The sequence below is a fragment of the Ailuropoda melanoleuca genome, chromosome 8 (genome assembly GCF_002007445.2).
Source record: "Ailuropoda melanoleuca isolate Jingjing chromosome 8, ASM200744v2, whole genome shotgun sequence".
Classification (NCBI taxonomy): domain Eukaryota; kingdom Metazoa; phylum Chordata; class Mammalia; order Carnivora; family Ursidae; genus Ailuropoda; species Ailuropoda melanoleuca.
In genome coordinates, this window is record NC_048225.1 from 96,757,896 (window position 1) to 96,770,580 (window position 12,685).

General features: G+C 38.9%; 1 protein-coding gene across 2 annotated transcripts in view; it reads right to left on the reverse strand.

Annotated features, from left to right (window-relative positions):
* The window catches only part of C4BPA (complement component 4 binding protein alpha), a 28,945-nt gene that overhangs the window by 5,143 nt on the left and 11,117 nt on the right, over nt 1–12,685 (reverse strand). For both annotated transcript variants that reach the window (XM_034666950.1, XM_034666951.1), the window contains exons 5-9: nt 10,007–10,092; nt 9,647–9,841; nt 7,956–8,138; nt 7,083–7,283; nt 2,073–2,258 (exon numbers count right to left, since the gene is read on the reverse strand). In XM_034666950.1, coding sequence (XP_034522841.1) covers nt 2,073–2,258; nt 7,083–7,283; nt 7,956–8,138; nt 9,647–9,841; nt 10,007–10,092 — 851 coding nt within the window. The remainder of the gene's footprint in view (nt 1–2,072; nt 2,259–7,082; nt 7,284–7,955; nt 8,139–9,646; nt 9,842–10,006; nt 10,093–12,685) is intronic.

The window sequence follows — 12,685 nt, forward strand, 5'->3', positions numbered from 1 at the left end:
ATGTGCCAAAATCATGATCTTGGTCAATCAGAACCAAGGTATAAGAAGGCCAGGCAGGCAACAAACAATTCGTTATAAAATGGAAGTTGTCATCTGGGATTGAGCATGAGCAGGACCAGACGGCACCAGCAGCCTGCACAAATAGGGAGCCTTGAATCTACTGGTGCCCATCGACTGCTGCACAAGCGCCTCTTTAGCTCACGCTTATGGCCATGTGGAGTATCCATTACAACCAACTGACAGAACAGAGGGACGCCAAGCCTCATTCGCAGATGTGGATTTTGGGTACATGCGTGTAAGCTAAAATGGACGGAAGCTGCATGAGAGCCTGATCAGGGAAAAAGAGTAGTAAGGAAAAATCTCAGGGCATCTGGTCATTCACTTTGTTGGACAAAGAAATGGGTTAAGCATAGATTAAAGTAGCCTGGAAAGGCCCAGAATGAATGGCTTGTTTGTCAGCGCCCTTAAGGACAAACATTGGAAGATGATTAGGCCCAAGGAGATCTGGGGTAGGTAGAAGCAGGTGACTGGACGTACAGGAATGACAGGGACTGCAAGGTTTTGAGTTTGCATGTTAACACCCACAGAGCATCCCCAGGAGAGTAGGCATTAAAACATCAAATAGGAAGCTATGTGTCAGCCAGCTGAAGTCAGCCATCTTGCGTCATCGGCCTCACCAGTGCCGTCGCAAGAGGAAGAGGAGCAGAGTGTTGGTGTGGAGGAAGAACAAGCATGGGGCACGACAACATGGACTCCCACTTCCCAAGGCTGTCACTGGATCTCCAAACTGCCAGCCACAAGGCTAAGTCCCTAATATGACCCCAGCCCTTGAGATAGCCACAAAGCCACTTGATAGCAAGTTGACCATATTGCATCCCTTCTATCCGGAAGGGACAAATATGTATTCTGACAGAAATACACAAGTATTCCACGTATGGGTTTGCCTTTCCTGCCTGTGGGACTTCGGTCAGCACTGTCATCTGAAGGTTATAGAGTGTTTCAATAATTGGCATAGAAGTACACTATGTGCCACTAGAAAACCCGCTCACAGCAAAAGAGGTGTGGTACTGAGACCATGGCCATGGAACGTACTACTCCCATTAAAGACTACATCACCCAGAACCCATAGACCTGTTTGGATATGGGAATGGCCTGATAAAGGCACAGCTGAAGTGCCACTTGAGACGCAATATTTTACAGTGATGAGACTTCACAATATTTCTTTACAGTATCTTCTGGAACCCAGCACTCTGATCCGCTTTAGGGCTCCTTTGGGCTCCTTCTTACACACTAGGCAAGAAGAAGCATCACTATCCAGCAGGGGTAATTGTTCTTGATCATCAACGGATGGGGCCATGGATAAATAATGGGAGAGGTAGGATTGTGTTTAGTACTTAAGTGCTCTTGGTGAGGGAGAGGTAGGCGTTTCCCACTGAGGCAGAGTCTGGAGGAGAACTTAGAGACAGCAGAAGGAAGGAAGGAACTTGAGGAAGAAAGGAAGCAAGTTTCAAAAGATGGGTTCAAACAGATTTGGGTGGGTCTTGAACTGCAGATTAAGGCATATGGACAGAAAGAAGAAAAGACAAGACAATAAATACCAAGAAACAGAAGGCAATAATTGGAAGGTTCAGCTGATGTATTAGAAGTGGCCTATTTTTACTGATTCAGAAAAGCAAAACAAAGCAGGAAGGTCAAGAGAATGGGAATAAACAATGAAGAGGGAAAAGAAAGTTGGAGTAGGGGGTGGGCAATGCTTTTTAACAAATTTACTCTCCAGAAATCATGCAGGGTATACAAATTCTTCCTGACTTGAAACCTTCCCTTAATAATCTCCAGCACCTTGATATCAAGAAACATCGAACAAACCTAGGGTTGCTGGAGGGGAGGTTTGTGTGGGGATGGGTAATTGGGTAATGGGCACTAAGGAGGGGCACTTGATATTATGAGCACTGGGTGTTATATGCAATGGACGAATCATGAAATTCTACCCCAGAACTAACAATACCCTATATGTGAATATAAATTTAAAAAAAGAAAAGAAAAAAATAACATAAAATTCCATAAGCTCTTACGCTCATCACATGTTGGTGTTTTGGGATACCACGTGCCATCTTCACGGCATCTAGCTTCAAAATGATATTTCTTATAACACATATAATGAACTGTGTCTCTGTAGAAATAAGCACAGCTATTCACAGAGCTAGTGCTTTTTGAAATGATTTCACCGTTCTCGAGCTCTGGTATTGGGCAACACAGCTCTAAAAAATAAAAAGTGAGGCTGATGGTTAATAAAATCACTGCAATGAGACTCCTATGGATACTAAACTCATTTCTGCTTTTCAAAGATTTCACCACTGAAGAGAGATTGGGGAAACAGAAAAGGGTACCTGAGACACTTTGGGTCTGCTCTCCCTCTCCCTGATTGCTAAAGACTCCAGCCTAGTCATTTCCCTTCAACTAAATAATTTCATTAGGAGCCTGCAAAATGAGACACTGGATGAAACCTGTAGGAAAATGTAAATTTTCAGAAAAATTCAAAAGCAATGAGAAATAATATCCATGGCTTATGGTTTCATTAGGGTTACATCATTATTAACCTCTCCAATACCTTACACTTCCTCAGTCATAGGAGGAAAAATGTCTTAAGAGTTTATATCCAGGGGCATCTGGGTGGCTCAGTTGTTAAGTGTCTGCCTACAGCTCTGGGCATGATCCCAGAGTCCTGGGATCGAGCCCCATATTGGGCTCCTCCGCTGGGAGCTTGCTTCTTCCTCTCCCACTCCTCCTGCTTGTGTTCCCTCTCTTGCTGGCTGTCTCCCCTCTGTCAAATAAATAAAATCTTTAAAAAAAAAAGTTTATATCTACCTGACTGTTAATGCACAAAAATAAATTTAAATTACTGCATATGGCCAGGATTTTTCTTTTTTTGATGCCAAATTTAAGAGAAATAGTTACTCAAATTCTTTCATTTTTAATGCAGTAAGAGCTGATAAAAAGATTTTTTATTCACTAGTATAAATACTATTAGGTAGAACTGATATTGCTTGGTGTAAGAGAAAACATCAGAGCAGAATAAAATGCCCTATTCTTCATATCAGGAGCTCGACTGGCACTACAACAGTCTTCTGGGCATAGTCAGACACTCTCACCACTCATTTATTTATGAATTGCAATAAAAATCCCCAACATTCATGTTTTCTAAATTATAATATTAATATTTGTGTAATACTGTAGAGAATACTTTTAAATATTTAAGTCATAAGTCCAAATCCACACTGAATCAGATTTTCTGATAACTAGGATAAGTATCATTTCACTTCTGCTTTTTAAATGGTTAAATATATCCTTTATTAAATAATTGAGTAAATAAAACTATAGTAGGTAACATAAATATAATATTAAAGTAGGTTTTTAAATTCCCAACAAACAAAAGTCCAGGGCCAAATGGGTTCACTAATCACAGGTGAACTCTACCAAACATTTAAAGGAGAGTTAATACCTATTCCTCTCAAACTGTTTCAAAAGTAGAAGATGAAGGAAAACTTCCAAATTCATTCTACAAGGTCAGTACTACCTTGATACCAAAACCAGACAAAGACACCACACAAAACTGCAGATAATACTCCTGATGAACAAAGATGCAAAAATCCTCAACCAAATATTAGCTAATTGAATGCAACAATACATTAAAAGGACCATTCAATATGGTCAATTGGGATACATACCAGGGATGGAAGCTTGGTTCAATATTTGCAAATCAGTGAATGTAATACATCAAATTAATAAGAGGAAAGGTTTTTAAAAGCATGATAATTTCAAAAGAGCAGAAAAAGTATTTGACAAAATACAATATCCGTTCATGACAAAATCTCTCAACAAAGTGGATGTGGAGGAAATATGCCTTAACATGATAAAGACCACACATGAAAAACCCATAGCTAACATCATACTCAGTGGTGAAAAACTGAAATCTTTTCCTCTAAGATCAGAAAAAAGACAAAGATGCCCACTCTTGCCACTTTTATTCAACATAGTACTGGAAGTCCTAGCTGTAGCAACCAGATAAGAAAAAGAAATAAAAGGGATTCAAACTGGTAATGAAGAAGTAAAACGGTCACTATTTGCAGATGACACGATACCATTTATAGAAAACCCTAAAGACTTCACCAAAAAACTATTAGAACTAATAAATTCAGAACTGCTGCAGGATATAAAATTAGTATATAGAAATCTATTGTGTTTCTATATACTAATAATGAGGTAGCAGAAAGAGAAATTAAGAAAAGAACCCATTTACAATTGTACCAAGAAGAATAAAACACCTAGGAATAAATTTAACTAAGGAAGTGAAAGACCTCTACTCTGAAAAATATTTGTGAAAGAAATTGAAGATGACACACACAAAAAAAGAGACATATACCATGCTCATAGATTGGAAGAATTAATATTATTTTAATGTCTATATTACCCAAAACAATCTACACATTTAATTCAATCCCTATCAAAATACTAATAGCATTTTTCACAGAACTAGAACAAATAATCCTAAAATTTATATGGAACTACAAAGACCTCTAATAACCAAAGCAATCCTTAGAAAGAACAAAGCTGGAAGTATCACAATCCCGGATTTTAAGACATACTACAAAGCTATAGTAATTAAAACAATATAGTACTAGCACAAAAATAGACACATAGATCAATAGAACAGAATAGTGAGCCCCAAAATAAAGCCATGTTTATATAGTCAAGTAATCAATGACAAAGGAGGCAAGAATATACAATGGTGAAAACACAGTCTTTTTAATAAATGCTATTGGGAAAACTAGACAGCTATGTGCAAAAGAACGAAACCGGACCACTTTCTTACACCATCCACAAAAATAAACTCAAAATGGACTAAAAACCTGAATGTGAGACCTGAAACTATAAAACTCCTAAAAGAAAACACAGGCAGTAATCTCTTGGACATTAGCATCAGCAACATTTTTATGGATCTGTTTCCTCAGGCAAGGGAAGCAAAAGGAAAAATAAACTATTGGGATTACACCAAAATAAAACATTTTGCACAGTAAAGAAAACCACCAACAAAATAAAAAAGCAACTTACTGAATGGGAGAAGATATCTGTAAACAATATATTCAATAAGGGGTGAATATCCAAAATATATAAAGAACATATCAAACTCAACACTGAAAAATCAAATAAGTCGATTAAAGAATGGGCAGAGAACCTGAAGAGACTTTTTTCTACAGAAAACATACCGGTGGCCAGAGACACATGAAAAGGTCCTCAACATCACTCACCATCAGGGAACTGCAAATCAAAACCACAATGAGATCTCGCCTCACACCTGTCAAAATGGCTAGTATCATAAAGAAGAGCAATGGCGCGTGTTGGCGAGGATGCGGTACAAAGGGAATCCTTGCGTTCTACCAGTGGGAATGTAAATTGGTGCAACCAAGGTATGTGGTAACCCAAGTGTCCATCGATAGATAAATGGATAAAGAAGATGTGGTGCATGTATGTACCAATATATCGAATTGAATATTAGTCATAAAAAATAACGATCTTGCCATTTGCGACACGTGGATGGGCCAAGAAGGCCCATGATTGCTAAGTCAGAGAAAGACAAATACTATATGATTTCACTTATATGTGGAATCTAAAAACCAAACCAAACAAATAAACAAACAGACTTTTAAATGCAGAGAACAAACAGGTGGTTGCCAGAGGGGAGCAAACTGGAGGGGTAGGTGAAATAGGTGATGGGGATGAAGAGGTACAAACTCCCAGTTATAAAATAAATAAGTCATGGAGATGAAAAGTACAGCATAGGGAATAGAGTCATAATATTGTAAGAACATATGGTGGCAGATGGTGACTACACTTGTGCTGAGCGCTGAGTGATGCACGGAATTGTTGAATTATGTTGTATACCTGAAACAAATATAACATTGTATGTCAACTATACCTCAATAATAAGACAAAGAAGAAAAGAAAAAGATGGAGAAAAATAGAAGTAGGTTTTTAAGCATGTATAAATAAACATTTATATAGAAAAAATCAGTATATTAATTACAAGTCACTATTTTGTATTCATTTAGGAAAATCCTCAAAGGCTTGCATTTATTAATACTTTGTTATTTAAGTGGTGGCAATCATTGTTAAATATATTTTAATTCAGTGATTTTGTTAAAACTTTTCATTTTATTGTCCCCAAATGAGTCCAAATAACTGCAAGTCCTAAAGTGAAAGGAACAATCTTCCAATGGGTTGATCTAAACTACCATTTTTCATTACTTGTTAATTTTACACAGTTTTCAAATTCCAATCTGTAGAATAAAGTTCCCTATGTCCCGGGCCTCCGTGTCTTCACTTCTAAAATGGCAAGACTCTGATGTGCAGAAGGAAGCATTTTCTCCCTCTGTTGTCAATCCTGCTGAAGCCCATAAAATTGCGTCCGCCTGTCTCTCAGCGCCTCACGTTCTCTCAAAAGACATGCTGAGATTGCAGCAAGTCTCCTTTTTATCCCTCTGAGGCCAGAGTCCTGGGTCAGGGGTCAGGGTCTGTCTCCTAGAGGCAGGTCACGAAAACCAGCTCCTGCAGCCCGCAGCCCCTTGGCTCAAAGATACGAGACACAAGCCACTTTGCAGCTGGTTGAGTTCATGACTGTTTCGCAGACCTTCCTTCTACCAGGCACCGCGAAGTTGACCGTGGGGAGGAAAGGGCTGTGATGGAGGTCTGACTCCGGTAAATGCGGAGCCGTATTCCCCCTGCTACTTTCACCAGTGATCAAGCTAATCCTCAACCTGCCTAATGCTTCGCTTCTGTGTCCCTGCCCTGTCCGCGTCTCGCTTGGTTTTGAAATGGGGTAAGGAAAGTTATAGTTTCTCAGCTCCTCCGAGGCTTTCATGATCCCTTCTGACAATAATACTTCACTCCTCTGTTGAATTATTATAATCCTACATTTATCTTGAAAGATAAAATCTCATTTATTTTAAGAAGAAGAATTTAAAAAAAAAAGCCCAGCACATGCTGGGCATCTGATATACAAAAAGATTTAAAAAGCAGAGACTCACCCTTACATCCTATGTGTGGGGTCCAAGTCAAATTTCTCTGACAAGTCACAGTCGTAGGCGCATCCAAAGCAGGTTCATAGCCGCTATGGCACTTGTACCTCAACACAGTGCCGATATTATATATTTGCTCTTTGGTTGGCACGTGGTTGTTGTATCTTTCCCAGTAGGCATTTGGGATGTTTGGTAAGTCAGTACAACTACCTGCTCATAAAGAAAGAACAAGGGGAAGAGACACTGCTACGAGGCATGCAGCAGTAATCATCAGCAAACCTGTCCTATGCCCTGTGTTCATTCAGCCAGCAACCGTCTCGCCCTGGCTAATGCACCAGCCACATCAGAAAACAAACTAGCACCAAGTTATCGTTATCACTATGAACATAATTTTTCATGATCCACATGAGTTTATAGTTTCAGAGTGTCAGAATCACAGTTAGTCTATATAATATGTTTGTGGAAGTTGGAAAAAGGCATTGCCCCCCCCAACAGGACACTTCACTATTTATCTTTCAAACCAATTATCATAATGGGATGACTTTGTTAGAACAAAACAAGTTTCCTAAAAACTGCAAGAAAATTGTTGAAACAAATACACTAATCCACAATGTCTACAATGTTAATGTCTCCCTTTAGGGTTGAAGTGTCCACAACCTGCACAACTGTATATGGCAGCCTTTGGTAATTATATAAGACCTTGCCCAGTGTACTGTAATCTTTCTTTTTTCCAACAACTAGAAAAAAATAAAGACAATTATTGACCCAAATTTAAATTTCTACTGTGGTTCAAGTGGGTTTAGGCATACAAATAGGCCCCCACCAATATTTCTGGGTAATTTAGATGCCAAACATTGAAATTCCTCCATGGTCCATACTTACTGAGCTCACAAATGGGAGGAGGAGGATCCCAGTCATTATCTTCTCCACAGTGGATTAAACTGCTTCCTTTGAGAATAAAACCTTCCTCGCAGTCAAATATCATGGAGTTTTGATAAGTATAGATGGTTCTAAATCCAGAGATTGCTTTTCCATTTTTAACCTCTGGCTTAGGACAGATGACTTCTAAAGAATCGCAAGAAACAATGAGTGGGTTGTAAAAGAGAAATTGCAATAAGGATATTACTTGCTGTTGCTAATACAGTTTCAACCATGACACAAAAGCCTATTACGGTGTACGTCAAGTAGATACAAGGAAAACATTTTAAAGTGAATATAATTCCAACTTTTAAAAGCCTCAGTAAAATGAGGTCCCATCGTATCGGTTCTGTTATGATATGATTGTGAATATCTCCAGCTTACTCAAGAAAAACCAGCCATGTATAACCCTGAAGAAACATATTCCTCAAAGTCCTCATCACCCTCCCCTTACGGTGGCCTACTTTCCTGCATGATTTCGGTGTGGGTCAGTGGCCAATGGTAATGATATGGTGGTCATGAGGAAGAGGCAGCCAGGCATCCAAGATCAGTGGTCTCACGACAAAGAACAAACCGGCCCCACCACCCCAAACCCACAGCAGTCAGTCATCCTGCCCCCATGTCAGTCCCGCCACCTTGATGACTCGTGGCTATGGCGGAAGCGACCTTCGCCGCTTGGCTGGATGGTTGCAACAGGTGCCTATGGGTTGAGTTTTGTCCCACTTCCTTTGTTGTCCCTTCTGTAGCCAATCTTGTCTTTCTGAAATGCAACACATTTACTTCTCTGGTTAAAGCCTTTCAAATGTTTCCCTTTCACCTTCGCTCCGAACTCCTCAGAGGGACACGTGAGGCTCTTCGTAACCTGGCTCTGCTCACGTTCCGTCCTCAGTCTCTGCCATTTCCACCTCTTGCTGTCTGGACCCTGGCATTTTGAATTGCTTGCAGTATCATGCTTTTTCATCCCCTGATTTGACTGTGTTCTGTGGTGAGTCAGAATATTAAGTGATACCATGTAGGCATTTAGTTGCAAAGGAAGGTGCCTCAGATTAACCAACTAACAACACACAGATCTTCTGATTTTTTTTTCTTTGTCCTATAGACACTTGTGGTGAACATTATAAAGGCTAACCAATATTTCCATTTCCTCTCCCTGAACAGACAAAAGGCAATAGTCCTCAGTCCCTTTCAGGTAGGGTCTACACATTACTAGTTTGGGACAAAAGACTGTAAAGTGACATGTGGTCACTTCAGACCAACGCTCTTTTAAAGAGCCAGGGCATCATTTACTTTTCTCTCTTCACCTACTGAACCGATTCTGAAAGCACATTTTGATGTGGAAGTACCACAAGATCAAAGCAACCTGGATTGCTAGGCTTGTTGCGAAATTTACACCTAGACTACAGCTAGCTTAGAGAGTCCCCGGGACGTGCAGCAGACTCGGTATGAATGAAACTCAACTTTTACTTTGCAAAGCCAATGAGATATTGGTGCTGTTTGTTACTGCACACTGAGACATCATACATAAATATGAGTTGAACCAATAAATGACTGCATCATTGCAATGATTAGTCTTGGAATCATTCCCTTTCCCCCAACAAATTCACCTTTTTCCTTTCAACAAGCCATTCAAACCAAAGTTCATCACTGTGACTTACTTTTGCAAGTAGGAGGACTTGGGCTCCAGACACCTATTGTCTTATTTTCCACTGCGCAAGAAATGGAGGCTTTGCCTATCATTGAGAAGTTGGGGTCACATCTGTAGGTGACAGAAGAGCCATATGTGTAGAAATCTTCATCTCCACCATTGTGGTTCCCATTGCTGATGTCTGGAGGAGGCTTGCATTTAGCAACTGGGGGTGAGTGAAGAAGAAGTAATCAGGGAACGTATCTTTGCAAATCTAGCATTCATGATGCAAATTCTAATGGACGGGACAAGAAGCAGCAAAGATGCACATGAGTTTTCTTTTCTAACATGGCTTAGGTTTGTAGTCAAGCCAAAAAAAGTCTTTACTTACTTACACATAGTGGGAGAGGTTCACTCCAATCAACTCGTTTATCTTGGATCTCACAATAACTAGTGGCTGCGCCAATTAAAATATATCTGAATGAGATAGAATCAAAGAGTTCAATGAAATTCTTCTTACCTTAAATTAAGTTGGATAAAGGGGTCTGAACAAACAAACTGGGTACTCAATAGTAAAAATGAAGAAATAATGTTTTCCAGATAACACTTCCCATTGAGCCTTCCATTCAGTAAAACTTCGTCACTGCAATGACGTGTGTGTGTGTTCGTTCGTTCTTTGATTCTGGGATCTATTATTGGGCATCAACTGTATCGGGCATGGCGTTCATCCAGAGCTCAACCAGGACAATGTAGGGTAAAAGACCCTTTTGAATCTCTTCTGCAATTTTGTCTAGATGACAGTATCAGCCAGGTTACTGGCCCCAAACTCTCAGGCCCTTCTGACTTCCAGGTGCTTACCCTCTCCAGTACAGCATTAACTGTCCCACTCATGATCCCCATTTTTTATGGCTCTTGACAAGTTCTAAGCTTTCTTCAGTTTGTCTTACTACCCTCTGTGTATTATGGGAACAGAAAGAAAAAGCATTGTCAGTATGTCTTAAAATGGTACTATTATCAAGGAATAAACGTACACTGTGGTTGAACACTAATGGAAATGTAACCTTTTGCAAACTAGAGCCCCTGGGACTTATTTAATTCTAACTCAAGAAAAATTAATCTTTTAATAAGATAAAAGACAGTGAGAATTAAGCATTTCTTTCTTGTGGAATTTCTTGGAAATGTAAGTTTTCTAAGCTACCCAGGAAACCAAGGGAAAAGTATGGTTTTGAGTTATTCCAGTAGAACACTTCAGCATTCCAACAGCACTTTCCTTCTGAATCTTCTCACTTTCCCTCTCAGGAGCCATACAGGATAAGGGATAAATAAGGATACGTGTGCAAAAATCAAACAAAAGGAAACAACAACATTAGAGGAAAATGTTAAACACAGGGGACAAGCAAAGGAGAATCAACACATACTTAGTTGGAGAACCTGAAGGAGGAACACAAAACAGAACAAAATAGCTATTTTAAAAATATATTTCAATTAAGTATTGCAGAAATAAAATAATACTTAATCTACATTTTAAAAGAGCAGCACATAGCAACAAAATGTTGAAGTATATGGTCCATATCAAAATAACTAAAGATTGTTCTGAGTTAAAGTCACTTGAAATAGACAAAGGAAGGCACTCTGACTTCTCCTTTTCTTCCAGAAAGCAGGAGATAAAACTCCTGTGTAAAAGATGCTTTCCCCATAACAGGAGGGAAAGAACAATCTTACCACGAGAGATGGGGAGGTGAAGCCAGGAGAGATCTGTACCAATTGACCTTGTCAAAAAATAACCCTTATCTTCCTACAGCTTTTCATGGATTTGTGTTGCTTTTCCACAATTGCTACTTTTTGTTCTGCCTAGTATATACAACTGAGGCCTCACCACTTTTTGAGTCTTCATTTTCCTGTGAAGTCTCCCAAGGACGTCTAAAAAATAAAATTTGTATGCTCTTCTCCTGCTAATCTGTCTTATGTCAACTTAATTCGCTAGCCCAGTCAGAGACCCTCCCAGGGTAGAGGAAAAGTTTTGGGAAAAGTTTCTTCAAAAATTAAGTTAAATACTAATCCAGTACTGATTTTAAAATATGCCTAACTTTAAATTTTATATAGAAAAATAAAAAAGTATTGTCAGGAAATTTTTTTTAAAAAAAGCAATAAGGCAGGACTACTCGTATAGGCTATTAAAATATATTATAAAGCCTTGATAGTACAGCATTGTGAAATGTGAATATGAATATGTAGGCAAAACAATGGCATTGAGTAGGAACATATGCAGATACATACAAGATACATGCGAGAATTTAATACAGTGTTAAAAAGCACTCTCAAATCCGTAAACTACAGAGGGACTTTGGGGATAACAGGAAAGTCGTATGGGAAAATATCGCCTGGGATACGTATCTTGCACTGCGTATTGTATATTGTCTCCAAATGGATCAAAGCTTAAGCATTAAAAAATTTAAAAACATAAAAGTAGCAGAGGAAATCTAGGCAAAGAGCTTAAAATCTTGTGTTGGAGAGGGTTTTAAATGAAGACCTAAGACCCAGAAGCCATTTTAAAAAGAGAGTTTGATAAATTTGAAGCATTGAGACTATTTTTCCTTAAGAGGAAAAAAAATGTATCAATAGCCAAGTCAAAAGGAAAATAATATACCGGGGTGGGGGGGAAGTTGCAGCTCCTATCAGAAACAAGGTCTACAGTGATGGGTAGTAAGGAGGGCACGTATTGCATGGTGCACTGGGTGTTATACGCAACTAATGAATCATCGAACTTTACATTGGAAACCGGGGAGGTACTGTGTGGTGACTAACATAATATAATTTTAAAAATTTAAAAAAAAAAGAAACAAGGTCTAAATCCTAATATGCGTAGGTTCATGTGTATATATCATGTGTGGGTGTGTATGTGTGTGTATGTGTGTGTATATACACACACATATACATACATATATGTTCATGTATGTAGGTATCCGGTCCTAGAAATTAAGAATAAAAATTTCCAAAAATTAATTTAAGAAAATAGGCAAAGGATATGCCAAATAGTTCACAAATCAATACAAATCTCTCTTGAACACGT